This window comes from Helianthus annuus, chromosome 15, assembly GCF_002127325.2.
Source record: "Helianthus annuus cultivar XRQ/B chromosome 15, HanXRQr2.0-SUNRISE, whole genome shotgun sequence".
NCBI classification, from domain to species: Eukaryota; Viridiplantae; Streptophyta; class Magnoliopsida; order Asterales; family Asteraceae; genus Helianthus; species Helianthus annuus.
In genome coordinates this window covers 11,012,506-11,039,534 of record NC_035447.2, presented here as the reverse complement: position 1 = coordinate 11,039,534, position 27,029 = coordinate 11,012,506, and the positions used below count along the sequence as shown (strand labels likewise).

The following is a 27,029-nucleotide window of genomic DNA, read 5'->3' as shown; positions in this document are numbered from 1 at the left end:
ATATTTGTTTCCCATCCATGCCCCTCCTTCAGTTCTTCTCTTCAATCAGCGAATCTCTTGTTGCCCTTCCGTTCTCCGATTCAATATCTGCACCTCAGTGGTCTCTCTTTCAATGTTAATAACCCTGGAATTCCCTTATTCATAATCACCACCATTAAAATCCCCAATTGAATGTGAGATCCGTTTCAATTCCCCTCACCCTTTCTACCCCAAATCATTCCCAAATAAATTGTATTAAATCGCACCAGCACCAGCAACCGTAAGCGTTCCCTTCTCTTCTCTAACAAAAGCATCACCATCATGAAGAACAACCTGAAGAATCAAAATATCTTCATCTATGCAAACGTCATCGCTCAAAAGCGAACATCTGAATGTCAATTTCAAAGGTACGGTTACTCAATTGTTTCATCGCTTATGTCGATTATGTTGTGCTTTTGTTTTTGTTTCTGCTCCAACTAAACCCATGTCAATGTATTTTATCAAATTACACATACCCGGGTTTGGATTTTTTTCAATATTGCACTGTCCAAATCTCATGTGGAGTCGTCATTGTATTTCCAAAAGAAAGAAAAAAGTCTTTATACCTTTATTATATTTTTGGTGGCATTGGCTTAGATTTTTCTTTGGGTTAATTTTTATTTTTGTTGATGCATATATGGATGGATGCGGCTCGATTCGGTTCGGTTCGACTCGGCTCGGTTCGAGACCGAAGTTGACGACGTTCCTCTGTCGTACGACCCGACATTCACGATACGAGAACGAAGATAATGCGAGATGACCTCATCATGATGATGTCACTTACGAATATAAATTGAACTTTGTTTGTACAGGCACTAAATGTCACCAAGAATCATACTTCACGAAAGATAGATGTTTCGCAATATGAGTGTCACGAATAACCTATTCTTCGTGTCCATAGTTGTTCGCTGGAAAGGTCCATGAAGGACCCCTTGCTTCGTGGGCCTGACAGACTTTCGTGGCCCTGTAAGTTCTTCGTGGTGTTAGCTGGGTCTTGGCCTATAAATACCCACACATGTTAACCAGGTTCTGTGAGAGTGCATAGAGAGATAAGTAGTTTGTTCAAGAGTGTATGTACTGGGTCTCTCTACAAATCAATATAGTGAATCTTTGAAGTTATTTCTTTTGTTATATTGGTTGTGCTCTTTCTTTGGTTTGCATATACACTTGGATTCCGCACTCGTGTGTGTGTTAAACATTAAGGAAGTAGGTTATCTTGATCCTCCGAGAGGGACCTACAAGTGGTATCAGAGCTTTGGCTCTCTTCCTTGTTTAAAACCAAGCATATTGTTGTGTTTGAGCAAGTTGTGAAGCTTACTGGAAGTGTTCTTGAACTTAAAACAAGAAGCTTAAGTTTTTACAAGTAAAATAGGTTAAAACTTAGGAAAACCTTGTTGTTTGTAGATAATTTTTACAAAAACCTTGTTAAAACACATGGAGACATGTTAAAATATGGTTTTTCTTGAAATTTCTAGCAAAATTTTAGTTCGACATCTTTTCTGGTGAAGTGTTTTGGCCAGAAAAGTCACCAGAGTCTTATTGGTGAGATAAGATAATCTTAAGATTTGACTGAAAAGTGAATTTTGAATGATTGTTTTTTTACCAAATCTGGATAACCAGCTACCAACTTTCTGAAAATCAGAAACTAGATTCTTCTATGAAAGGAAAGATTTCACCTACCTTTTCACGAAAAACCAGTTCTGCGAACAACTACCATTCACGAAGAAACAAAAAACTTTTTCGTGAAAACCAATTCTTCGTGGCCAATTCTTCACGAAGAACATTATTTTAAAGTCTTTGAAGTTAAAACCCATTTTTCGTGATCTAGAGTTTTTCGTGAGACAATGAGACAACTTGAAGGTTTTTCGTGAAAGTTGAGACAACTTCAAGGTTTTTCGTGAACTTTGTTTGGTGCCCAAGGTTTTTCGTGAACCAAAGGACCTTCTATTGAACTTTTTCATGAATTGTGTTTCATGAAAAGGCATAGTGTTTCGTGACTACCATAGTGTTTCGTGGGAACTATTCTTCAGTTCTTCGTGGCCATCCTTTGTTGTTTTGTGTTGTGACATTCTTCGTGACTACCACTAGCAAACACTTTTGATTAAACAACTAAAATAGGTTCAAACCCGTGGGATTGGTCAAAGGACGCAAAATCTCTACAACAATTCGATTCTCCAACATGGGGTTAAGCACTTTTAGGATCTCAATCTTCAAATGCTCTTTCTCATCAAAGTAAACCTGACATGTCTTGGGTTCAGACTCTTATAGTGTCAAATAACCTTCCACCACCAAAAATCATTGGTAGGGGTGTTCAAAAAATCTGGATCCGAAATCGAATCCGAAATATCCGAAAATCCGTATCCGAAATATTTGAAATTTTGGATATCCGAAAATTTGGATATCCGAAAACCGGATAATCCGAATTTTCGGATTCGGATTCGGATATGAATTTCAAAAATTTCGGATAATCCGATTATCCGATATTCGAAACTAATTATTTTTTTTATAAATATATATAGTATATGAGCATTATATTTAGTTTGAAGTATTGTAAAAATTAGTAAAAAAGTAGTAAATAATTGTATTCGTGTGAATTTATGATTGTTTTTAATTTAAATGTTGGAAATTTGGAAAATCAAATATAGATTTAGTTTTAATCTATATACGAAACAGACTTTTTGATTTCTTTTTATAAATTCGCATATTCGTTTGGATATCCGAATCCGTATCCGAAATTTCGGATATCCGATTCGGATATCCGAAATTTCGGATACGGATTCGGATATCAATATTCACTATCCGAAATTTTCGGATATCTGGTTTTCGGATATCCGAAAACCGGACAATCCGATCTTGAACACCCCTAATTATTGGGCTAAATCTACTGTCAATTATGGTCCGACCTTAAAGTTGGGAAACGGTGATCAAACAAGAACTGCGTTTTATGCTGAAATTATCAAGAATGTCAATGACGGTGAATATTCGGGAAATGATGACAGTTCGGGATACGACAGTAGTTCATATGAAGATGTTACAAGTTCAAGCGAGGATGGAACCGAATATCCATCAAGGGAGGTTGTTAATTCTGAAGCAGATGGATTAATGTCTGAGGGTGAATCCAGTCAGGTAAGTGTTGACAACTCTGTTTGTTGTGAGTCTATTAAATGTGATAAATGTTCTGATTTAGAAGGTAAATTGTCTGAGTTAGGTGCTAAGTTGTCAGAGTTGGAAGGTAAATATGACATGACATTTGACGGGTAGTCCGTAGGTTTAGTCACTTTTGCCACTTTAGTCTAAATTTCAAACCTTTTAAATCTGGGTCTCTATGGTTTCACTTTTATTGCCATTTTGGTCCAAAAATGAAATCAGATATTTGGCTAATAAAATCCTGTTATTTTGTCCTTTTCCTCAGGGGCAAAATGGTCAATATAATTTTATTATAACACATTATTAATTAAATTAATGAAATCGGCTGATATTTTGCCATTCTGCCCCTGAGAAAAAGGACAAAATAACATGATTTTATTAGCCAAATATTAGCTGATTTCAGTTTTGGACCAAAATGGCAATAAAAGTGAAACCAAAGGGACCCAGATTTAAAAGGTTTGAGTTTTGGACTAAAGTGGCAAAAGTGACCAAACCTCATGGACCAAAATGGCAGTTTACCCTTTTTAATATTTCAAATTATTTTGTCATGTCTTGTCCATTTTATAAACCTGTAAAACCGTCCGGTCATGAAAAATCGCATATTAGTTAGGGGCGGATATAGAGTTTAGCAAGGGGTAACCTCTGTTGTCCCTTAACACTCCGTCGATAGTGTAAATTTTACAAATATTTGATTTTTTTTTAATTTTGTTATCCTTTAGATTTTTTTTAAATGTTAATTTTTTAAATCCGCAACTCATATTAGTAGTAATTACAGAAAATTAGAAAAACTGAATGAAATAGCACTCTATTGCGTCACCTAAACGTGATGCACCACCAACATGACAAAATCATTACATTTATAAAACAACTAATTAAATGAAATGTAACACACCACATACTCCCTACACGTATAATCCCACACCAACCCCACTAAAACACTCGTTCACACCTCTCTAGTCATTCTCTTATTTAACTTCACCAATAACCATTCATCTTATTAAACCAAAACACAAAACAATTCTACTTACACTCCAATGGCATCCAAGGCATATTTTCTCTTTGCACATTTGATTGTGTACTTGTTAGCTACAAAGACTTTGATCACATATGTTAATGCCGCAGGCGGCCCATGTGGAAAAACGCCTATTCAGTCAGCTGCCCTTAGCTTGAGCCCGTGTTTGACTGCGGGCGGGAATGCTAAAGTTAAGGTGCCACCCATGTGTTGTACCAAAGTTAACGCTTTGATCAATACCGCACCCAAGTGTCTATGTGCGGTATTGCTCTCACCGTTGGCTATAAAGGCTGGGATCAAGCCTGCAATCGCAATAAGCATCCCTAAGCGATGTAACATCAAAAGGAGGCCAGTCGGAAAGAAGTGTGGAAGTAAGTTATTATTTTTATTTCTATAACGCGAAGAGAACTAATAGTTTTGAAACTTTTAATATAGTTATGTGTTTATTTGTTTATTTTTATTGTAGGGTACATTGTGCCATGAAGATGATATATGATGCATGGGAGGAAAACTATGGGAGTTAAGATGGCATACTACGAATAAATTATTTATGGATAAAAGTTGTTAAACTTGTTATAAACGTACTTTTCATAGCATATATATGTACTTTTCTGTGTACGGAGTGCTTTAGTGGAATTTGAATAAAATCGTTTATGTTTTATTTCAATTCATCTTTCAAAAATCATGATGTGAAGATCGATAATACCTAGTGCCTTTGAGATATTCTTCTCCTTGCATGATTCGGTCACCCATGCATATCTAAAAGTCGATCACTCATAAACCCTACGACATCAAGCTTGTCGGCCACCACCTTGGTATCATGGCCTACTCAACCTTTTTAAAGACCCGAATTTAAAATCAAAGTATTTTATGTAAGAAAAATATTTTTTTTCTTAGAATCCTAACACGTGGTGATAACACAATATTAGTATGTCATTTCTAAAAGGTAGATAACACTACATTGTTTGTTCTCTTTGTCAAAACTTAAACAAACTTAACCATAAATCACATGTTGAAATCTAGATATTACCACATCATCACTATCTTTTACAAATTTTTATGACCAATATTTATATATATTAATAATGCATTTGTGTCTTAAAAACATAATAAAAAGTAAACATAATAATAGTACAAGATATGAAAATATATATTTGTTAATTATTTAAAGTTACATAATAAAAAATACTAAAAGTAAACTAGTACAAAATTATAAAATAAAGTTCACACCAAAATGGCTTATAAATAGCCGATATAGGGTCATAAAAATCATACGTCTATGGTCGATTCAATCGTAATCGTGGTGGTCGGAATGTCAACCGGTCTCCTGGTGGTCGTGGTTCACAATGGACAAACGACGTGCTTGGCCCGAATTAGATCCAAGAGAGTACAAGTGTTGTTGACGATGATGGTTGTGGCTACGATAACTATTTAAGATAAGAAGAAATAACGACGGTGATAATTTGCTTTGGAGTTTTCGATCGCACCTCACAAACTTCATGGAGACTGAAGGCATGGCTTGTTTACGGTGAGATGTGATACACGTAGTTGCGTGGGATAGTATGTCAATGTGAACGGTAGATACTTAAATAACACATAATTAAACTAGCGTAGGACTACAAATACAGATACACCTAATACATCGAATATGATCCTCGGATACATAAATACACATAATAAAATATGATTATATAAATAAAAAAATCTTTTGGTATGTGGTCCACCTCTAATCCTAGCTACTTGTTACATGGGCATAGTATTAGAATACATGGGACTACATATATTACAATGCTTCAGTTTTAACCACACTACAAAACAAATTTTATTGTACAACAAACAAACAAACAAACAGGCTGTGGAATAAACTAGGAATACATGAGAGAGAGAGAGGTTACGGAGCTCGGAACGAGAGTGTACTCGGTGAGTCGATTCTGACAATATGTTCATCCTCACCACCAGACTCGTCACTCGAGTAATCCATTTCATGACCATCATTTCTGTTGTCCGGGGCTACAAGAGATTCACTTCCCACGTTCACCGTTTTTCTCACTGTAGTAGACCCTTCTGATCTCACAGAAAGCAGGCCCCGCCTCTCGGTTGGTGGGACCCTTGGATAAGACTTGCTATGTGATGGCTTCTCCGTTGGTGGGACCCTTGGATAAGACTTGCTGTGTGATGGCTTCTCAGATCGTTTCACCCCTCCGTTATGCGGGCTATGTCTTTCGTTGGATATCTGATCATTAATCAAATATAATGCAGTCAGCCAATGGAGAACCGAAAAACCATAATACCATACAACGCTGCGAGATTTACGGGACATACCATGCTGCCATACATGCTTAGTTGCATTGCGCGTGCAGATAAGTTGTTATCAATCGCACTGGAATGTTGCCTGGACTTAAACGGGCCCTGTGGCCAACTCATTAGACCGCTATGTTCCCGGGCCGGGGACGGGTTATCCCCTCCCCCGCCATGTGATATTAACGAAGACGCCCTCCTCTGAAGGGTTCTAGTTCCTTCAAATCCACTAATCTCAAACATCATCACCCGTGACCTTGTCTCAACTACGTACGAGGTTGCATGGTGACAAAAGCTTCCGGCTTATAAAAAAAATACACACATTATAATTCGCCTTACGTAGTTTCAAACTTCAAACTATAAAAGGCTGCTTTTTTCGTACCTGCTGCTATTTCTGACACTCGGAAACTGCGGTCGCCATATGACGGGAATAGTGCAGCTGGTGCGGTAATAAGTTCTAATGTACCCTGCGTTTTAATGAATCCTTCTAATAACAGACCGATCATATTCTGAGGCAAATCAAAACTCTCTCCGCTTATATATGTGTTCATAGTTGATCTTTCTGCCACAAGGGTCCGTAGGTCATGCATCGTCATTTTCTCAAAGATTTGCGGGACCAAGAGTTTCGAGAGTATGATTGAGCTTTCCTGTTATGAAATTATTAAATTAGTATCATATAAAAATATAACGTTATGAATTATATCCGAAACGTGTACTTATAAGTTATAACATACCTGCCACAAAAAGTCATCAACTGCATCATCGGTTCCGAGCACCGACAGTATCTTTTCGGCTTCAATGAAGAAACCAAGAACCACAGAATCCGTAATAATGTCACACATGTAACGCTTTCCGGTCAGGACCTCGTATAAGCCCAGAGTACTTCCGTGTGCGAATGTTGGATGCAAGGAATACCTTTTTTTGATTTTCGTGCTATCCCACTGTCGAAAGATTCATAACAACTGAATACTTCATCACAAACTCTAGAACTTAACACTGTCAATTACCTTTACGACACCGTTAGATATCAGCCAGACGCCGTTTGCTTTGGAGTCCTCGCGGTATAGAGTCACTGCGCGTAGTTTCATCGTCTCCTTGGTGGACCCCGCGATTTTCTCACGCACGGTTGATGGAAGGGCTCCCAGTAGCGGATTGGCGCTAATTAGATCATGCGCTTTGGGAATCTTAACTAACGGAGGATTTCTTAAAAGTTTCTTCAAGTCGGTCTGCGTTAAAATCGGCGTAACTTATTTCGACACTACACACAAGGCTAACTAAACTACAAGATGTATTAGTGAGGAATACCTGGACACCATCATGAATATGAACCAATTCCTTCTCCTCTAATAATCCAGACTTCTCGAGATCTTGAACGTATTCGATTAGATGATTGAGCACCGAATATGTCACTTGCCTTGTTTTCAAAACACGTAAAACCTGTGGAAATTGTAGTGAGTGTAAGCTTACAAGTTTGGGGGTCTTAGAATGAGAGTTTGTGACTTTAACGAACCTGTGGAAAAGTAGTGCGAACGTCTTCCAGAAACTTTTTTGCTTCCTCTCCTTCGGTCTCACTCTCGTTAATTATTGCCAATGCAATTTCACTATCCCCTACAGTAGAGTTGCAGACATAATAAATTATAATATTAGTTCTTGTAGACGCTTAATATTGATGATGATGTAATATATAAAATCAAGAGTAAAGTGCATTTTACATCCTCTAAGTTTGAGTAAAATTGCAGACGCTATCCTTTAACAAACGAAATTACACTAGATAACCTTTATGTTACAATATCTCTTCATGCGGTGTCCTTTTGCCCTAACCCAGTTAGTTATTTATGTTAACTTTTAATATGTGTCACTCACATGAGGGTATAATGGTCATTTTCACTTAAAATATATCTTCCTCTTGAAGTTTCACGGATAATTAATATTTTTTGTTTTAGTTATCAAGTGAAAATGGCCATTATGCCCTCATGTGAGTGGCACGTGTTAAAGAGTTAACGGGAAAAATTAACTGGGTTAGACAAAAGGACGCCGCATGATGAGAAACTGTAACATAAAGAACATTCAGTGTAATTTCATTAGTTAGAGGACAACGCCTGCAATTTTGCTCAAACTTAAAGGACGTAAAATGCAATTTACCGTAAAATCAATCCAAACATGTTTTTTTTTTTTCTCATCAAAATTGTATACATTAGAATTTATGTATTTTTAAAATAAACAAGTACATATACATTTTCTTAAGACCCTTGCCTATACATAGATCAACCCATGCATATGCATGTAGCAATTTATATAAAGATGATGAAGAGTGAATGTTACCAATAAAGTCGTGTAGTTGCTGTCGCGCAATTCTATGGGCACGGAGAAAAGCAGCCGAAATGTAACATGCAGATTCCAACCTTTCAACTGTGAAGTAAGTTACAAGCTTGCGTGGAATCGTGGTTGATTGCAGAAACTTATAATAATTAGGGAAACGAACATTAGCTTTTAACCCATTCCAATCACATAGCGGTTGTGACGACACCAAATCAAGCGCTTCATCCACGGATTGCATCAAAATGTTTGCGGTAAACTGTGTGATCCTACCTTGCTCTAGCATCACCCAATAAGCAGCTTGTACACCTAACCAAAAAAAAAAAAAAAAAAAAAAAAAGAAACGGTTTAACCAATAAGATAAGGAGTACACAGTGGCAAATATATTAACACATAGAATGGTTATAGCCTACCGTTTAAAAAACGTATACGAATATCTGATAGATGCATGTGGTCCACATTGTTGTCATCCTCTAATGCAGTATGAGGGTGCATACGCTCTCCTTCAGAGTCTTGCAAGCTTGTGATGTATTTCTTGACGGTAGACCAATCAGCAGGTCCTAATTCCTCATCATCTACAAGATCACCGAAAGCTTCTAGCGCTTTACTCATCATTTCATACTTGGTGTACTCCAGTATACGTGTCTACCACAAAGATTAAAAGCGACTTAATTATAAAAACATGTTCAATATCAGATATTTTGAGTTTTAAAGACCATTGTTACAATATGCATGATTGCATATCATATATGGTTCATAAATGTACCTTAGCTGCTGACAGCTTATCCATTTGTAGCATCCGCAAAACAAATTGAGTAGTTGACCCGTTTATAATGAGTGTTAGAAACACAATTCCGCCGGTGAAGAACACAAACTGCATACATGAACAAAGTCACAAACAATGAGAATTACAATCATTCTATCAGTTTTTCTGTATAAAATTTACTGGTATTTTGACCCACTGCGCGTTGCGGCGTCGAAACTTAAAGTAACCCGAACTTATACCATCGAACATATGACCCGGCTCGTTTTCGAACAAAATTTATGTCAAGACGAAGACCGACTGAAAATTCACATGAAAATAAGCACGACATCGTATCATATTTGACCTGACTCATTACCGAAAAAATTACGTCGAAATGTAAACCAACTTGGATTTATAACAAAACGTGCTTAAAAATAAGCATGTAAGAAAATAGCCACGTTGTGGCGGAGTCGAAACATAAAGTAACTCGAATTTATACCGCCTAGTGAAAACATATTATATTTGACCTGACTCGTTTCCGAACAAACGTAGACCAACCAAAAAAATTCATAAAAAATAAGCACGAAAACGTATTATATTTGATCCACGAACATAAAAATAAGCACGTAAAACTAGAGGGCGTCAATGTGACATTTTACTAAGTTTTTAGAAAGCTAGGGGGGGTGTCAGTGGCAATGCTAAAAGTTGAAGGGTTGAAAACACACAAAAAAAAACCCTTGGGTTGGATGGCATTGTTGTAAATTTGGCAAAGAAAAATAACAAAAGATAGAGATTGTGTCTTAGGTACTATTCCTAAGACACCCTCTTTTGTCAAACGTAGCACCAGTGATATTACAACGTCAAGAAGCTAAAGAAGCGTACCAGGGTTCCTGTTTCACGACTTATGTATGATGATGTGTCACTAGATTGCTGAAAGAACAGCATTGGAATTAGTTAGTAAAAATAAGATTCTACATACGACGATTCATGGATTCAGGGCTCTCATCCATGATTTTTTTCTATAAGTATCAAGGATAACTTACCTTAACCGACAGAGAAAGTGACAACGCGACAGCACCTCTCAAACCGGACCACACAAGTACAGTAGCTTCTTTCCAGTCCAAGCCGTAACCGCAATAACTGAGCAAGGGATATAATGACCCAACCACTATGGCCCGTGAAACTTGTAGCAGCACGTATAGGAGGATGAGATACCCCCACACATTTTCTGTAACAGATACATGTGTTGACATGTAGGAGTGTGTTGTATAAGAGAAAAAATTAAAGAGTTAAATGTCATTTTAGTCTCTGTGGTTTGGGCCATTTTGCCAGTTTAGTCCAAAGGTTTCATTTTTAACCTGTGGGTCCAAAAATGTTTCACAGTTGCCATTTTAGTCCACTTGGTTAACTTCATCCATTTTTTCTGTTAACGAGAAGGCCAATTCGGTCATTTTATATGGCTGAATTGCCCTTTTAGTTGACAGAATTACATACAAAATGACCAAATTGGCCTTCTCGTTAACAGAAAAAATGGATGAAGTTAACCAAGTGGACTAAAATGGCAACTGTGAAACCTTTTTGGACCCACAGGTTAAAAATGAAACCTTTGGACTAAACTGGCAAAATGGCCCAAACCACAGGGACTAAAATGGCATTTAACTCAAAAATAAATTAACAAGAGAGATTAGAGCTTACCCTCGTGTTTAAGAATACTGTCACCTCCGAGTATACCTTCCGCTATCACTACTCCACTGCAATATGAATAGAAAAAAGAACTATTAAGTTAAGTATTTCTCATAGTTTAATCACAAATCATGACATTCCTCTGCTAGTAACTTTTCTCTCAAAATAGTGAAATACGGGAAGTTTTAATCTAGGAGAACATACCTCAAGATGAAGATCAGTGTATTAGCGATATATGCCACCATTTCCCTGAAGTTTAACATGAGCAAGGGCTAAAAGAGTATTACAAAGAAATGGTATTTTATAATTTTAATGCGTGTTGGTCGAAGAAGACAATAAATAGTATTAAACAGCTAGAACAAGTATTAGAGGTTTTGGTTCATAAGCTGTTGGTACCGGTTAGGGGTGTCGATGAGCCAAGCCACTCGTGAGCTACTTGAGATCGGTTAGCTAAAAGCTCAAATCGAGCCGAGCTTAAAGAAGCCCGAGCCTAAAAAAGCGTGTTTAATAAACGAGCCCGAGCTTCACTTATTGAGCTCGAGCCGACTCAGAGCCTAAACGAGCCTATCATTTATACAACTTGTGTGTAATATCTTATATGTATAATTGTGATAAAAAAAAACTAATAATATAAATTGATTTAAATACAAAAGTTAAAAATACAAATATATACAAAAAAGATGATGAACGTATATAAATTACTTAATAAATAATAACCAAGCTGACCTCCAGCTGAACTCGAGCTTGAAAAACTACTCACGACTGCCGAGATCGAGCTTAAACGGGCTCGGCTTGGCTCTATTAGACTATGGGCCCACGGGCTTAGTTAGGTTTATAGGGTTACTCGTAATCCCTATATAGTGTAACCTACTCATTCAATATAATCAATCAAGTCTTTTACCATCTTACATGGTATCAGAGCCAGCCTAGGCTCTATACCGTTTCCGCCGTGCCACGCACAAATATACAAACCCTAGCCGTCACCACCTGAGAAAAACCCTAGACAGGGCGGCGTGCCGCCACTGCCGCCCTCTCCGGTCTTTGTTCGTTTTCCGTTTCCGTTTTTTTCAGTTTTGTGTTCAAATAAAGTTTCGTCTTCGGTTCTAGATTCACCGGTCTTCTTACGGTCTCTTACCACACAGATGATACTACGGCTCATCCTGTTGATTTCGCATCTCCGTCAAGCCGCCCCTTGCCGCCGCCGCTCATTAGACTACGGTCTTCGCCGCGCCACCTGCAGGATTACGATCTGCCACCACGCCGCTACCAGCCGCTGCTGCACTACCGTATTGGTTGCCTCTTATAGGATTACGAGATCATTCAAAACTATGTATCGAAGATTATGGATTGAAGATTGCAAGATTATGGAATTTTGGCCGAAATCGAATACAGTTTTTTAGGGTTTATTATTGTTTTTGTTTTCAGTCTAAGCTTCTAGTTCCATCCGCTACGACTGCGGGGGAGTATTAGACTATGGGCCCACAGGCTTAGTTAGGTTTCTAGGGTTACTCGTAATCCCTTTATATTGTAACCTACTCATTCAATACAATCAATCAAGTCTTTTACCATCTTACAGGCTCGTTTACACCCCTAGTTCCAGTACTTTCGCATAGCCTTTATCACTAAGTTAAACAACAAGTACCATTTTCTGTGTTAGATGATTTAACAGTTTAGTGTATTTGCTGCAACGTTCTTTTCAATTCAACTATAAAGATAATAAGATAACTGAATGCAAGATTTTGCTAAACGTCGTTTCATTTAATAACTTGCAACTCTTTAAATCAGATCAAAGAGCTCTAAACTTAACAGATAAAGTTCCTTAGAATTCTGTGTTGTCCTATAGAGTTCAATCCCATCATTATAACAAGACAAGAAAGTAAAAAAATACCAGAAATGATGCAAGCTTTGTTGCCCTTCACCTTTGAAAGCCGTTCTAGCAACAGCAGCATAGAACCTGCTCGATTGTTTTGACGGATCAGATTCGTATATAACTATATATTCAGTTGATGGTAGACTATTCAAACATTTGAACTTACATTCCCAACGTCATCACTGTTAATACTCCAGATATATCAGCACCTTCTTGAGACTATCGCAACGGAGACACAAATTAGCTTATTATACAAAACGTATATAGGGAACAAATGTAGTTTCGCGAGTTTAAAAGGTAACATACCACGAAGTAAGCAAGGTAGCTCACAGCAAGAGTCAATGTAATTTCTATCACAGTATCGTTGAATATAAACCCAAGCCACAAATAAGACACCAGACCAAACGCGATACCCATTCCTACACTGGACCAAGGAAACTATTTTATCAATCAAATATAACCGCCATATTACAAATCGAAGGTAAAAACTTACGCTCCAAGAGATACTTGCAACAAGAACTTGATGATGGTACCCCAGCTGAACGTCGATCCCGTTACCATTCGGAAAAAAAGTGTATACACAACGATTGCCGTCCTGAACGTAAAGTACTAAACCTTAATTACGATGTCATAGAAACTTCTATAATATGTCACAGAAAATAGATACCCGTCATTCATTAATGATTCTCCTTCGATAATCGTACTCAGTTTTTTGCTTGCCCCGAGCTCTTTTAACAATGCAACTACGGCAACAGGATCGGTAGCGCTTAAAAGTCCTCCAAGAAGCAATGATGTTTTCCAACTCCAGTTATATGGAAAAATTAACTGCAGTTAAGCGTTTTAGATATTCTTAAGAACAGAACCCGATCAGAAAAACCAAAAGAGACGTGTGTAGGCAAACCTTCAATGCTGCGCCGAGAATGAATGTGGATATTAGAACCCCAGGCCCGGCAAGAAGTACCATTTGAGCCATACATTTCTGCAAAGACAAGAAGGTGGATTTTTTGTTTCTATTTTGAGAAAACAATAATTTAACATTAATTGTACATATCACAAAGCTAGGGGAGTAAACGAGCCAAGCTGCTTGTGAACTACTTGAGATCGGCTCACTAAAAGCTCCAATCAAGCCAAGCTTAAACGACCCCGAGCCTAAAAATAAGCTTGCTAAAGAAATGATCCGAGCTCAAGCTTCATTTTTCGAGCTCCAGTCGGCTTGTGAGCCTAAACGAGCCTGTTATCTATATAATTTTTATTTAATATACTATATATATATATATTTATATAATAATAATAATAATAATAATAATAATAATTATTATTATATATAAAGTTATGATAAAAGTAACAAGATAATATATATTATCATATATAATAGTTATAATAATTAAAATACATATGAATGATTAGTTTTAAATGAATAAAGTTAATTAACAGATAATAAACGAGCCAAGCTAGAGCTTTAAAAACTACTCACAAGCCGAGCTCAAGCTTAAAAATAAAGCTCGAAACGAGCCGAGTTCGAGCCTATTTGAGCTCAGGCTCGGCTCATTTACACCCCTACGACCCATGCCTTTTGCAAAGAGCTGCTTCCGTAACATAATGTTGCAAGGAAAAAACGACTGAATTGCGACAGATATATCAATGTGTGTCTAGTAAGAATACGAAGTCTAGAAGTCAACCTTTATCTGGTGCACCTCCATTGAAAATGAACTTTCAAAAAGAAGAGCAGGGAGAAAAACAGCTAACAGAAGATCAGGATCAATATTTGCCCCTACACATGAACTATATAAGTAATATAAAACAAAAACAAATGGATGTGCATAATTTCCAGTTCATCTTAACGAAAGGAGTTATTCAACTTACAGATCCGAATTCCATCGCCAACCTTTCCTAATCGATGGCTTGTTCCATATTCTGCGTTATTAAGATTTTTTACTTAGAAAAGAATAAAATAACAGAAAAGTATTGTGTAGCGCCTAGAAAAAGTTGTAACAGCATGTTTATTCTCTGCTTGAATTCATATTTTCACTTTTCTTTGAAATGCCAAAGCAGCATGAGTAATTTGTGCATTGAGTTGAGAACTCAGATTGAATCAAAAACTTTTTTCTTTGTTAAAAAACATCGAATTACTTCGACGTGTGAGTATATGCTCGTCAAGTGATGTGTAAAAGGCTATATCCAAGCAAAAGCTACCTACTTTCAAACTTTTATTAATACAAACTATGATTATATTTATGTGGAGTAAAATGCACGGATAGTCCCTGTGGTTTGGTGAAATTTCACCTTTAGTCCCCAACTTTTCAGAATTACACTCTTAGTCCCTGTGGTTTGACAAGTTGTTACTCGGATAGTCCCTCAAGCGGATGAAGGTTACTCGGATAGTCCCTGTGGTTTGATAAGTTGTTACTCGGATAGTCCTTGTCATTTCACACCCACTTAACCAGAAAAACTAACCTCCGTCCGCTTTGGGGACTATCCGAGTAACAACTTGTCAAACCACAGGGACTAAGAGTGTAATTTTGAAAAGTTGGGGACTAAAGGTGAAATTTCACCAAACCACAGGGACTATCTGTGCATATTACTCTATTATGTGCGTTGAGAAAGAGGCCATCATGTTGAGACAAATCTATTTATCTTTTTTCCAACAGAACACTATTATAAGATCTTGAACATAGACAGGTCTGCAAATATACATCCGTTACCCACTATTAACATTATAAATTTCTACACATAACATGGAATAATTTCACTTATATTTCCTAAGGGTGGGATTCGGTTACAAAGTCCGAATTTCCTAAAAAGTGTAAAAAGTTATAAAACACTATAATTTCAGCTTTAAACATATCTAAAACCTGCAAATAACAGATTGAAGAGTACTTAAACACCATATTCAGACCATAGTAGTCCATTAAAACCTCAAACACACAATCGTAGAACTATAAAATATAAAACACAACATACTAATCAACATAAAACACAATAATGTTTGTAATTCGACGATCAAAGCCTTATCAACCAAACCACAAAACACAACCCACATATATGATGTTTTAGTAATCTTCATTTTGTTATTTGTGGGTTTTGTGTGTGTTTTATGGTTAACATTTTGGTGTTCTATGACTTTTTACTCTTTTTAAGAAATATGGAGTTTGTAGCCAACTGCTAGCCATTTTCTAAAATAGAAATAGAAAGAATTATAGTTAAAAAGTAGAAAAAGCATATTGTATATTTGTATTCTTCCCATTCCATTAGTAATTTGGAATATTACAGGTATTCAACTTCAACTAGACAGTGGCCCACCTTTAACTTGTCTAGAGACAAAAGTTGACCCTTGGTACAACTTAAACTAGTCAAGCCCCTCCTCCATTTTTACAACTTAGAGATGTAAACAAGCCAAAACGCTCATGAGCTACTAGAGACTGACTTGCTAAAAATTCAAATCGAGCCGAGCTAAAGCCAGCCCAAGCTCCGCTTATCGAGCAATCTTTAACAAACTATTGGGTATACTTAGAGGTGTAAACAAGCCAAACCACTCATGAGCTACTCGAGACCAACTTGCTAAAAACTCAAATCAAGCCGAGCTAAAGCGAGCCTAAGCTCTACTTATCGAGCTCAAGCTGGATCTGGAGCCTAAACTTAGTTATATATTATTGAAGTCTATGGGGTTCCACTCTAAAACCAATTGGTGACAGAGGGAGTAACCCAAGATCTTATTAATACAACCGGAAGGTCTTATTCTTTCGATGTGGGATAGGGCTCCTCCAATACCCTCCCGCACGTGTAACCCGGTCTATCAAGAGGTGTACACGTGGCCTTAACCGGAGCTGACATAGAGCCGTGGCTCTGATACCATATTGAAGTCTATGGGGTTCCACTCTAAAACCAATTGGTGACAGAGGGAGTAACCCAAGATCTTATTAATACAACCGGAAGGTCTTATTCTTTCGATGTGGGATAGGGCTCCTCCAATATATATAAATTATAGCTTTAACCCTAAAGACTATATAAGGGCAAAACATGAAGAGCCAACGTAAAACATACAAATCCGAGAGAATAAAAATAAGGAAAAACAAATTTCCCTAAACAAAAAAATAAAAATCACTGTTCCTAAGGAACTACTTGAATTGTTATTATATATATAAATATAAATATAAATTACTAAATAATTTATATATATATTATCTATATATAATAACTAGGATCAAGATCAATCTAGGGAAAACCCTTCCGAGTTGTGAGAACTTAGAGAATTCGGTCTTCCGTTTTGCCCTCATTTTTTTCCCACCCTTATATTAAAATGTTAGAAAAGACTCCGGTAAAAAAAAATTAAAAAAAAAATTCGAAGGACGTAAAAAGTTGATAACATAGGTATAACGTCACTTTTTACAGCGTTTACGGCTGCCATAAATGAAAAGAAAAACTATTTTTTCTATTATTGTTTTTTTGGAAAAGTTATTTTTTTAGGATTTTTGGTAAAAAAAAATTAAAAAAACATTTCGTAAGACCGATTTCTCTAAGTTGTCACAACTCGTATAAGTTTTCATTTTACCCAAACTCATAATAACTATAAATGCATATAAATTAGTTAATAAATCATTAATGAGCTGAGCTTGAAAAACTACTTGCAATCCAACCTTTGAGCATTAGAAACAGAGTTAGAGCTAGTGAGTATACCAAAGCATGACTAAATTCATCATATGATTATAGAAAAAAAAAAAAAAAAAAAAAAAGACACATTCATAATTCAGATCCAAATAATGAAATGAAATCAACGTTATTAACACATACCTAATGATCCCAAGCCGATACCAATAACAAGCAGAGCAACTGTATACGGAACCCTAGTTCCTCTTAGCACATGTCTGGATGCGATCCCCAACACCAACGAAATCCCCACGAACAACACCGCGTCCGTCGGATTCGACGATTCACCCTCCGTCGCCATTGCCGCCGGAAAACGCAAATATATTCACGATTTCGCCGGAACACTCAAATAGATTCAGACAAAAGTGGAGGAGATTCTGTTGAATATAGATGGATAGTGTGATTGAAGTAAGACGAAGTGAAATTGAAGTGATTCGAGAATATTATTTTGAACGGTTTTTAAGTAGACTTATCGGAATATAGATTTATTAAGGTTACGTACAAAAATCTGATTTGGACATCGATTATTTATTTATTTGTTACTGCTAAATAAATTATTAGACATCAATCAGTAATGACGGTACTAAATTATTATTATTGTTATTTTATTGTACTAGATCAGATCAATTGGAAATTAAAAAGGTATTAGGTAATAAAGAATTTTTTTAAATAAATAAATACAACTACAAATAAATTTGATGGACGTCAAAGAGATAGTTGGGGGTGTCAGCGGCTAATAGCCGATAGTTTGAGGTGACAAAATCCAATAACACTAAATTAAATAATATAACAAAAAAAACTAAAAAATAAACTTGCAAAGCGCAAATATACGTAAGATTGGATGGTAGTTAAACAACCGCAAGTGAAACAACCTTCCACCCTTATGCCCGTTGTCTTGATGACGCCCACTCATGGCACCATGGCACAATGTTATGCGGGCTTGGCGCCAATAAAACAGTCTTTCTCTTACGCTCATATGAACATAACGCGTGAACTTATTGTTAGAAATAACCCGTTGATGTGGCCTTACGGATCATTTTGTAACATTACCAATATGACATAACTAATCCCTTTAGGTACCTTTAATAGTGAATGTAAAGAGTTTCCATAACTAACCATCACTTATGATCATTATATATTGATCATTGGTATTGATAAAAAAACGTATAAAAAACTCCTTAAGAACACCAACACTAAAATTCTCTCTAATGTGATCCATCAACCCAAGGTACCATAACGGGAATCATGGCCTTATCTTCGTCTTCAAAGATGACCACTCCCACAAGTAAGTGTCTCTAACTTGGTATCTATATTTACGTTATGATTGAATAAACATGATTAGGTTCTATATTTTGACCCATGTTTATAGATATAATCAACATGTGGTATCAGAGCAATGTTGATTATATCAGGTTGATCATATAAATCGATTTGTTGCCATGTTTTATGTTTCATGATCTTCTGACCTGCAAGTTGATTTAGAAGTTAAATCATGTAAGTCAATTTGTTAATAATATCACGAGCTCTTTTGAACAATTCAAATAACTGGCAATCATGATGTAATGGCTTTCTTATGGAAGTAAAATATATTCATTTTCAAATGATTCATTCTGACACTCTTGATAACCGAAAATATATGGCATACAATCCAAAACAAAGAATTGTCATTTTAACTATATTTACATCATCTTGAATTGCAATTGATGGTGATTTTAATTAGTGACATATTTTTAATTGTGTTTTGTCTATTGGGTTTCACAATACTCTATTGCAATTCTTTATTCAATGTGATTAATTAGTGAATTAATGGTATATTAATTTTATATTTATGGTATATTAATTTTATAAATGCATGAATCAATTCTATTAATTCTCACATAAATAATTTTAGTCTAAGCAACGTTTTAGTTGCATTTCATGAATTGAATGCATGAATCAATTCTATTAATTCTCACATAAATAATTGATTGGAATGATTTTTCTTATGAATTATTAAATACTAATATATATCTGTCTTCATTCACGATTATGATTATTGGCAATTTTAGTTCATATATATGAACTATGTGTGTTGAACCTTAATTGATGGGTTTAGATTGCTATGATGTGTTTTATATACGGTTAATTGATCAGTCATTATATTTAAAATTTAGTGCCTTGCCTTATGTCGATGGCTATCAAAACTAAATTGTATATATTTGTTGGTGTGAATCATATCTCCAATTTCGCATGGCTCATTTAATTTATGAAATTAATTAATTGGCTTTTTTGTATGATCCACAAAAATTATATATTAAGCTTTCGCATGTGATATTTTGTATAAATTATTTCTGCATAAATTTTCGCATAACGTTTATACGAATTCGCATACCTTATGTTAACTTTTGGAAGCCTTATTTTATTTGGTTTCGGATGACCATAACTTGCGAATGGCCCAACTTTAATTTATGTCATTTTATGTTATTATGTGTATTATTGGATAATGAACCCAACAACTAATTGTTTAATGACATACATAATGAATTATTAGCCTAATTTACATAAATATTTCATTTCTGGCCCAAAGGTGTTATGTTATATTTATGTGTTTTACCTTATTGTGTATGTATGTTCATCATGATACATGAATTTTGGTCAAAGCCAAAGCGAAGCCAGAGTTCATGTAGAACACTAAAGACGATCTATTATTTATATCGTTCATAATGCTGAATTTTGGTCAAAGCCAAAGCGAAACCAAAATTTAGGTAGAACATTAAGCCGAGGTTTATTATTTTATATCGTTCATAATGCGTGAATTTTGGTCAAAGCCAAAGCGAAGCCAAAATTCAGGCAGAACATTAAGTTGGTTTTATTTATTTATGTTCATAATACATGAAATTTGGTCAAAGCCAAAGCGAAGCCAAATTTCATGTAGAACAATAAGTCAGTCTATTATGTATGTTCATAATGCATAAATTTTGGTCAAAGCCAAAGCGAAGCCAGATTTATTATAGAACATCAAGACAATTTGTTATTTATGTACGTTCATAATGTCTGAATTTTGGTCAAAGCCAAAGCGAAGCCAAAATTCATGTAGAATCTTAAATTAGTCTGTTATTTTGGTGTTATAGTAGACTATATCTTCAATATAATAATTTGTGTGTGCCTTACTTGATTACCCCATAATGTAAATCACTCCAAGCTTCTTCTTAGGTTTGTATCTCATCTATTTCATCCACTCTAATTTCAAAACCTAAAATGTTTTGCTTACTAAAGAGTTTCTACAAAATTTGCTCTTGTTATTTTGTTGATTATTTCTTAAGATATGATAATCCTACTGCTCTTTTCTGATAAAAGTTTTCCAGAAGACAACTAGAGTATGACTAGTGGGATAAGTCAACCATTATATCTTTTATGATAATCAAGAACTAACTTAATTATTGCTATCATGTGAGCTATTCTAGATTCTAAATTTCCGAAGACTAATTTGTTTTTTTTTTTGGAAGAATCAAAATAACTCCTAAGATGCATGCATTACTCTAGATTCTTACTATAAAGTTAGTGGCATATGCGAGTACATCATGGTGTACAATACCATGACCTATAATTTAAAGGTTTGCACATGGAAATCAGTACACTTTTCCGGTGCATTACATATAACTTTTCCACCAATACCATAAATTGCCTTAAGAATCAACTATACCACTCAAGAGTACCAAAGGAAAACGAGTTTGTTGATTAGCAGCATATGTACAGGAAAAGGAATGCATGAAACTGGAAAATTAGATTTTGTTCATCTCACCGCCACTAAACCTTAAAGGAGGATGCTTTTAAGATTCAGCGATAGTGTACAAGTACTATTTCCAGCTATAAGTTTCTTCAAAAGGAAAGTCTCGCTGCAAATTTGTGTCATTAAACCAGGCATGAGCATCGAGACTATCCATTATTCAATGGAACAGCTGGCTAAGATAAGTAGTCAGAAATTTATGATATTTAAGTCTGCTAATGATGATATTCCAATCAACACATGACGAGTTGACTCTAGTTCTTTGTGTTTCCTTACCAGAAATCAACAAATAATTAATATGAGAGTTAGTGGCAAAATTTTATGTTAAGACTATAAGAACCATAATAAACTGTTTTATAATTAGGCTTTATGATACCTTATATATTCTGTAGATTATTCAGAATTTAGTATCAATAAGAAAGCTACATTATGACAGTTGTGAGGTTTGCATGGTTAAAACAAAGTCACTCTTACCTTAAACTCTCATATTATTTGTGGTGGCATTGGCTTAGATTTTTCTTTGGGTTAATTTTTATTTTTGTTGATGCATATATGGGTGGATGCGGCTCGATTCGGTTCAGTTCGACTCGGCTCAGTTCGAGACCGAAGTTAACGACGTTCCTCCGTCATACGACCCGACATTCGCGATACGAGAACGAAGATAATGAGAGATGACATCATCATGATGATGTCACTTACGAATATAAATTGAACTTTGTTTGTACAGGTACTAAATGTCACCAAGAATCATACTTCACGAAAGATAGATGTTTCGCAATATGAGTGTCACGAAGAACCTATTCTTCGTGACCATAGTTGTTCGCTGGAAAGGTCCATGAAGGACCCCTTGCTTCGTGGGCCTGACAGACTTTCGTGGCCCTGTAAGTTCTTCGTGGTGTTAGCTGGGTCTTGGCCTATAAATACCCACACATGTTAACCAGGTTCTGTGAGAGTGCATAGAGAGATAAGTACTTTGTTCAAGAGTGCATGTACTGGATCTCTTTACAAATCAATATAGTGAATCTTTGAAGTTATTTCTTTTGTTATATTGGTTGTGCTCTTGCTTTGGTTTGCATATACACTTGGATTCCGCACTCGTGTGTGTGTTAAACATTAAGGAAGTAGGTTATCTTGATCCTCCGAGAGAGACTTACAAGTGGTATCAGAGCTTTGGCTCTCTTCCTTGTTTAAAACCAAGCATATTGTTTTGTTTGAGCAAGTTGTGAAGCTTACTGGAAGTGTTCTTGAACTTAAAACAAGAAGCTTAAGTTTTTACAAGTAAAATAGGTTAAAACTTAGGAAAACCTTGTTGTTTGTAGATAATTTTTACAAAAACCTTGTTAAAACACATGGAGACATGTTAAAATATGGTTTTTCTTGAAATTTCTAGCAAAATTTTAGTTCGACATCTTTTCTGGTGAAGTGTTTTGGCCGGAAAAGTCACCAGAGTCTTATTGGTGAGATAAGATAATCTTAAGATTTGACTGAAAAGTGAATTTCGAATGATTGTTTTTTTACCAAATCTGGATAACCAGCTACCAACTTTCTGAAAATCAGAAACTAGATTCTTCTATGAAAGGAAAGATTTCACCTACTTTTTCACGAAAAACCAGTTCTGCGAACAACTACCATTCACGAAGAAACAAAGAACTTTTTCGTGAAAACCAATTCTTCGTGGCCAATTCTTCACGAAGAACATTATTTTGAAGTCTTTGAAGTTAAAACCAATTTTTCGTGATCTAGAGTTTTTCGTGAGACAATGAGACAACTTGAAGGTTTTTCATGAAAGTTGAGACAACTTCAAGGTTTTTCGTGAACTTTGTTTGGTGCCCAAGGTTTTTCGTGAACCAAAGGACCTTCTATTGAACTTTTTCATGAATTGTGTTTCATGAAAAGGCATAGTGTTTCGTGACTACCATACTGTTTTGTGGGAACTATTCTTCAATTCTTCGTGGCCATCCTTTGTTGTTTTGTGTTGTGACATTCTTCGTGACTACCACTAGTAAACACTTTTGATTAAACAACTAAAATGGGTTCAAACCCGTGGGATTGGTCAAAGAACGTAAAATCTCTACAACAATTCGATTCTCCAACATGGGGTTAAGCACTTTTAGGATCTCAATCTTCAAATGCTCTTTCTCATCAAAGTAAACCTGACATGTCTTGGGTTCGGACTCTTATAGTGTCAAATAACCTTCCACCACCAAAAATCGATTATTGATTTATTGGGCTAAATCTACTGTCAATTGTGGTCCGACCTTACAGTTGGGAAACGGTGATCAAACAAGAACTGCGTTTTATGCTGTAATTATCAAGAATGTCAAAGACGGTGAATATTCGGGAAATGATGACAGTTCGGGATACGACAGTAGTTCATATGAAGATGTTACAAGTTCAAGCGAGGATGGAACCGAATATATCAAGGGAGGTTGTTAATTCTGAGGCAGATGGATTAATGTCTGAGAGTGTTGACAACTCTGTTTGTTGTGAGTCTGTTAAATGCGATAAATGTTCTGATTTAGAAGGTAAACTGTCTGAGTTAGGTGCTAAGTTGTCAGAGTTGGAAGGTAAATACGACGTAACATTTGACGGGTAGTCCGCAGGTTTAGTCACTTTTGCCACTTTAGTCTAAAATTCAAACCTTTTAAATCTGGGTCTCTATGGTTTCACTTTTATTGCCATTTTGGTCCAAAAATGAAATCAGCTGATATTTGGCTAATAAAATCCTGTTATTTTGTCCTTTTCCTCAGGGGCAAAACGGTCAATGTAATTTTATTATAACACATTATTAATTAAATTAATGAAATCGGCTGATATTTTGCTATTTTGCCCCTGAGAAAAAGAACAAAATAACATGATTTTATTAGCCAAATATTAGCTTATTTCAGTTTTGGACCAAAATGGCAATAAAAGTGAAATCACAGGGACCCAGATTTAAAAGGTTTGAGTTTTAAACTAAAATGGCAAAAGTGAACAAACCTCATGGACCAAAATGACAGTTTACCCTTTTTAATATTTCAAATTATTTTGTCATGTCTTGTCCATTTTATAAACCTGTAAAACCGTCCGGTCATGAAAAATCGCATATTAGTTAGGGGCGGATATAGAGTTTAGCAAGGGGTAACCTCTGTTGTCCCTTAACACTCCGTCGGTAATGTAAATTTTACAAATATTTGATTTTTTTTTTAATTTTGTTATCCTTTAGATTTTTTTTTAAATGTTGATTTTTTCCGCCACTCATATTAGTAGTAATTACAGAAAATTAGAAAAACTGAATGAAATAGCACTCTATTGCGTCACCTAAACGTGATGCACCACCAACATGACAAAATCATTACCTTTATAAAACAACTAATTAAATGAAATGTAACACACCACATACTCCCTACACGTATAATCCCACACCAACCCCACTAACACACTCTAGTCATTCTCTTATTTAACTTCACCAATAACCATTCATCTTATTAAACCAAAACACAAAACAATTCTACTTACACTCAATGGCATTAGGGCTGTAAACGAACCGAACGTTCAGCGAACAGTTCGTGAATCGTTCGGCGGGAAGTTCGTTTATGTTCGTTTATTTAATAAACGAACGAACATGAACAAGAAATTCCGTTCGATTAGTTAAATGAACGGACATGAACAAAGGTCTCGTTCGTTCAATTGTGTTCGTGAACGTTCGGTAAGGTGTTCGTGAACATTCGTTCATTTGCGTTCGTTTATGTTCGTATGTTCGTGTTTTAAATAAAGATTTTTATACCTTCATATATTTTATCCATACTTTTTATACTATTAAACTTTTATTTATATCATTACCCTAACAATTAAACTAGGAAACCCTTTTTCACCTTGTTTATAATTATGCACAATTTCCCTTTCTTTTCTCATTATTTACATCGACGAATATGATCTACCTCTATTCCACAATAAGGGATTCAAGTTCTAGTGCTATTCTCTGGGCTATCCACCTTTATCCTTCATCGCGTTCGCCAAATTTATTTGTGTTCGCTTGTGTTCGTGAACCGTTCGTGAACACGCTCATTTCCTTAATGAACGAACACGAACATAAAATCTCGTTCGGTAAGTGTTCATGAACCGTTCGTGAACACATTTATTTCCTTAACGAACGAACACGAACATGGCCTCGTTCGTGTTCGTTCGGTTCGTTTACAGCCCTAAATGGCATCCAAGGCATATTTTCTCTTTGCACATATGATTGTGTACTTGTTAGCTACAAAGACTTTGATCACAAATGTTAATGCCGCAGGCGGCCCATGTGGAAAAACGCCTATTCAGTCAGCTGCCCTTAGCTTGAGCCCGTGTTTGACTGCGGGCGGGAATGCTAAAGCTAAGGTGCCACCCATGTGTTGTACCAAAGTTAACGCTTTGATCAATACCGCACCCAAGTGCCTATGTGCGGTATTGCTCTCACCGTTGGCTATAAAGGCTGGGATCAAGCCTGCAATCGCAATAAGCATCCCTAAGCGATGTAACATCAAAAGGAGGCCAGTTGGAAAGAAGTGTGGAAGTAAGTTATTATTTTTATTTCTATAACGCGAAGAGAACTAATAGTTTTGAAACTTTTAATATAGTTATGTGTTTATTTGTTTATTTTTATTGTAGGGTACATTGTGCCATGAAGATGATATGATGCATGGGAGGAAAACTATGGGAGTTAAGATGGCATACTACGAATAAATTATTTATGGATAAAAGTTGTTAAACTTGTTATACACGTACTTTTCATAGCATATATATGTACTTTTCTGTGTACGGAGTGCTTTAGTGGAATTTGAATAAAATCGTTCATGTTTTATTTCAATTCATCTTTCAAAAATCATGATGTGAAGATCGATAATACCTAGTGCCTTTGAGATATTCTTCTCCTTGCATGATTCGGTCACCCATGCATATCTAAAAGTCGATCACTCGTAAACCCTACGACATCAAGCTTGTCGGCCACCACCTTGGTATCATGGCCTGCTCAACCTTTTTAAAGACCCGAATTTAAAATCAAAGTATTTTATGTAAGAAAAATATTTTTTTTTTCTTAGAATCCTAACACGTGGTGATAACACAATTTTAGTATGTCATTTCTAAAAGGTAGATAACACTACATTGTTTGTTCTCTTTGTCAAAACTTAAAACTTAAACAAAGTTAACCATAAATCACGTGTTGAAATCTAGATATTACCACATCATCACTATCTTTTACAAATTTTTATGACCAATATTTATATATATTAATAATGCATTTATGTCTTAAAAACATAATAAAAAGTAAACATAATAATGGTACAAGATATGAAAATATATTTTTGTTAATTATTTAAAGTTACATAATAAAAAATACTAAAAGTAAACTAGTACAAAATTATAAAATAAAGCTCACACCAAAATGGCTTATAAATAGCCGATATAGGGTCATAAAAATCATACGTCTATGGTCGATTCAATCGTAATCGTGGTGGTCGGAATGTCAACCGGTCTCCTGGTGGTCGTGGTTCACAATGGACCAACGACG

The 27,029-nt window shown here is 35.7% G+C and overlaps 2 protein-coding genes and 1 long non-coding RNA gene across 5 annotated transcripts; 2 read left to right on the top strand and 1 right to left on the bottom strand.

Annotated features, from left to right (window-relative positions):
* Positions 1–1,137, top strand: LOC110910601. Its single transcript, XR_002576286.2, has 2 exons — positions 1–386; positions 831–1,137. It is a non-coding gene; the product is annotated as an uncharacterized LOC110910601 (long non-coding RNA).
* Positions 1,138–4,148: 3,011 nt separating this feature from the next.
* On the top strand, positions 4,149–26,327 carry LOC110910600 (lipid transfer-like protein VAS). 3 transcript variants are annotated; one of them, XM_022155227.2, is made up of 3 exons: positions 4,157–4,211; positions 25,697–26,033; positions 26,129–26,327. In XM_022155227.2, the coding sequence occupies exons 1-3, from the start codon at positions 4,200–4,202 to the stop codon at positions 26,143–26,145; spliced, it is 366 nt and encodes a 121-aa protein (XP_022010919.1). In that variant the 5' UTR covers positions 4,157–4,199; the 3' UTR covers positions 26,146–26,327. The 3 variants fall into 3 exon arrangements, with proteins under 3 accessions (XP_022010918.1, XP_022010917.1, XP_022010919.1); XM_022155226.2 differs by lacking the exon at positions 25,697–26,033 and having other exon boundaries at positions 4,149–4,548; XM_022155225.2 differs by lacking the exons at positions 25,697–26,033; positions 26,129–26,327 and adding an exon at positions 4,644–4,844 and having other exon boundaries at positions 4,150–4,548.
* Positions 5,846–18,235, bottom strand: LOC110910597 (sodium/hydrogen exchanger 8-like). Its single transcript, XM_022155219.2, has 23 exons — positions 17,878–18,235; positions 14,953–15,003; positions 14,769–14,860; positions 13,991–14,068; positions 13,757–13,914; positions 13,583–13,684; positions 13,396–13,513; positions 13,256–13,308; positions 13,108–13,173; positions 11,424–11,468; positions 11,232–11,287; positions 10,580–10,764; positions 10,419–10,466; positions 9,558–9,665; positions 9,205–9,436; positions 8,798–9,100; positions 7,986–8,083; positions 7,781–7,912; positions 7,483–7,701; positions 7,210–7,416; positions 6,858–7,122; positions 6,500–6,777; positions 5,846–6,410 (listed from the first exon to the last, which is right to left on the bottom strand). The coding sequence occupies exons 1-23, from the start codon at positions 18,032–18,034 to the stop codon at positions 6,069–6,071; spliced, it is 3,393 nt and encodes a 1,130-aa protein (XP_022010911.1). The 5' UTR covers positions 18,035–18,235; the 3' UTR covers positions 5,846–6,068.
* Positions 26,328–27,029: the final 702 nt, after the last annotated feature.

Excerpts from the sequence above, each read along its gene's own strand:
- LOC110910600 (XM_022155226.2), top strand. The coding sequence starts at position 4,200 with ATGGCATCCAAGGCATATTTTCTCTTTGCACATTTGATTGTGTACTTG.
- LOC110910597 (XM_022155219.2), bottom strand. The coding sequence starts at position 18,034 with ATGGCGACGGAGGGTGAATCGTCGAATCCGACGGACGCGGTGTTGTTC. Across the intron at positions 10,765-11,231 it reads CAGTATTCTTAAACACGAGG|AAAATGTGTGGGGGTATCTC; the intron begins GTAAGCTCTAAT and ends TATCTGTTACAG. Across the intron at positions 9,437-9,557 it reads ATAAGCTGTCAGCAGCTAAG|ACACGTATACTGGAGTACAC; the intron begins GTACATTTATGA and ends TCTTTGTGGTAG.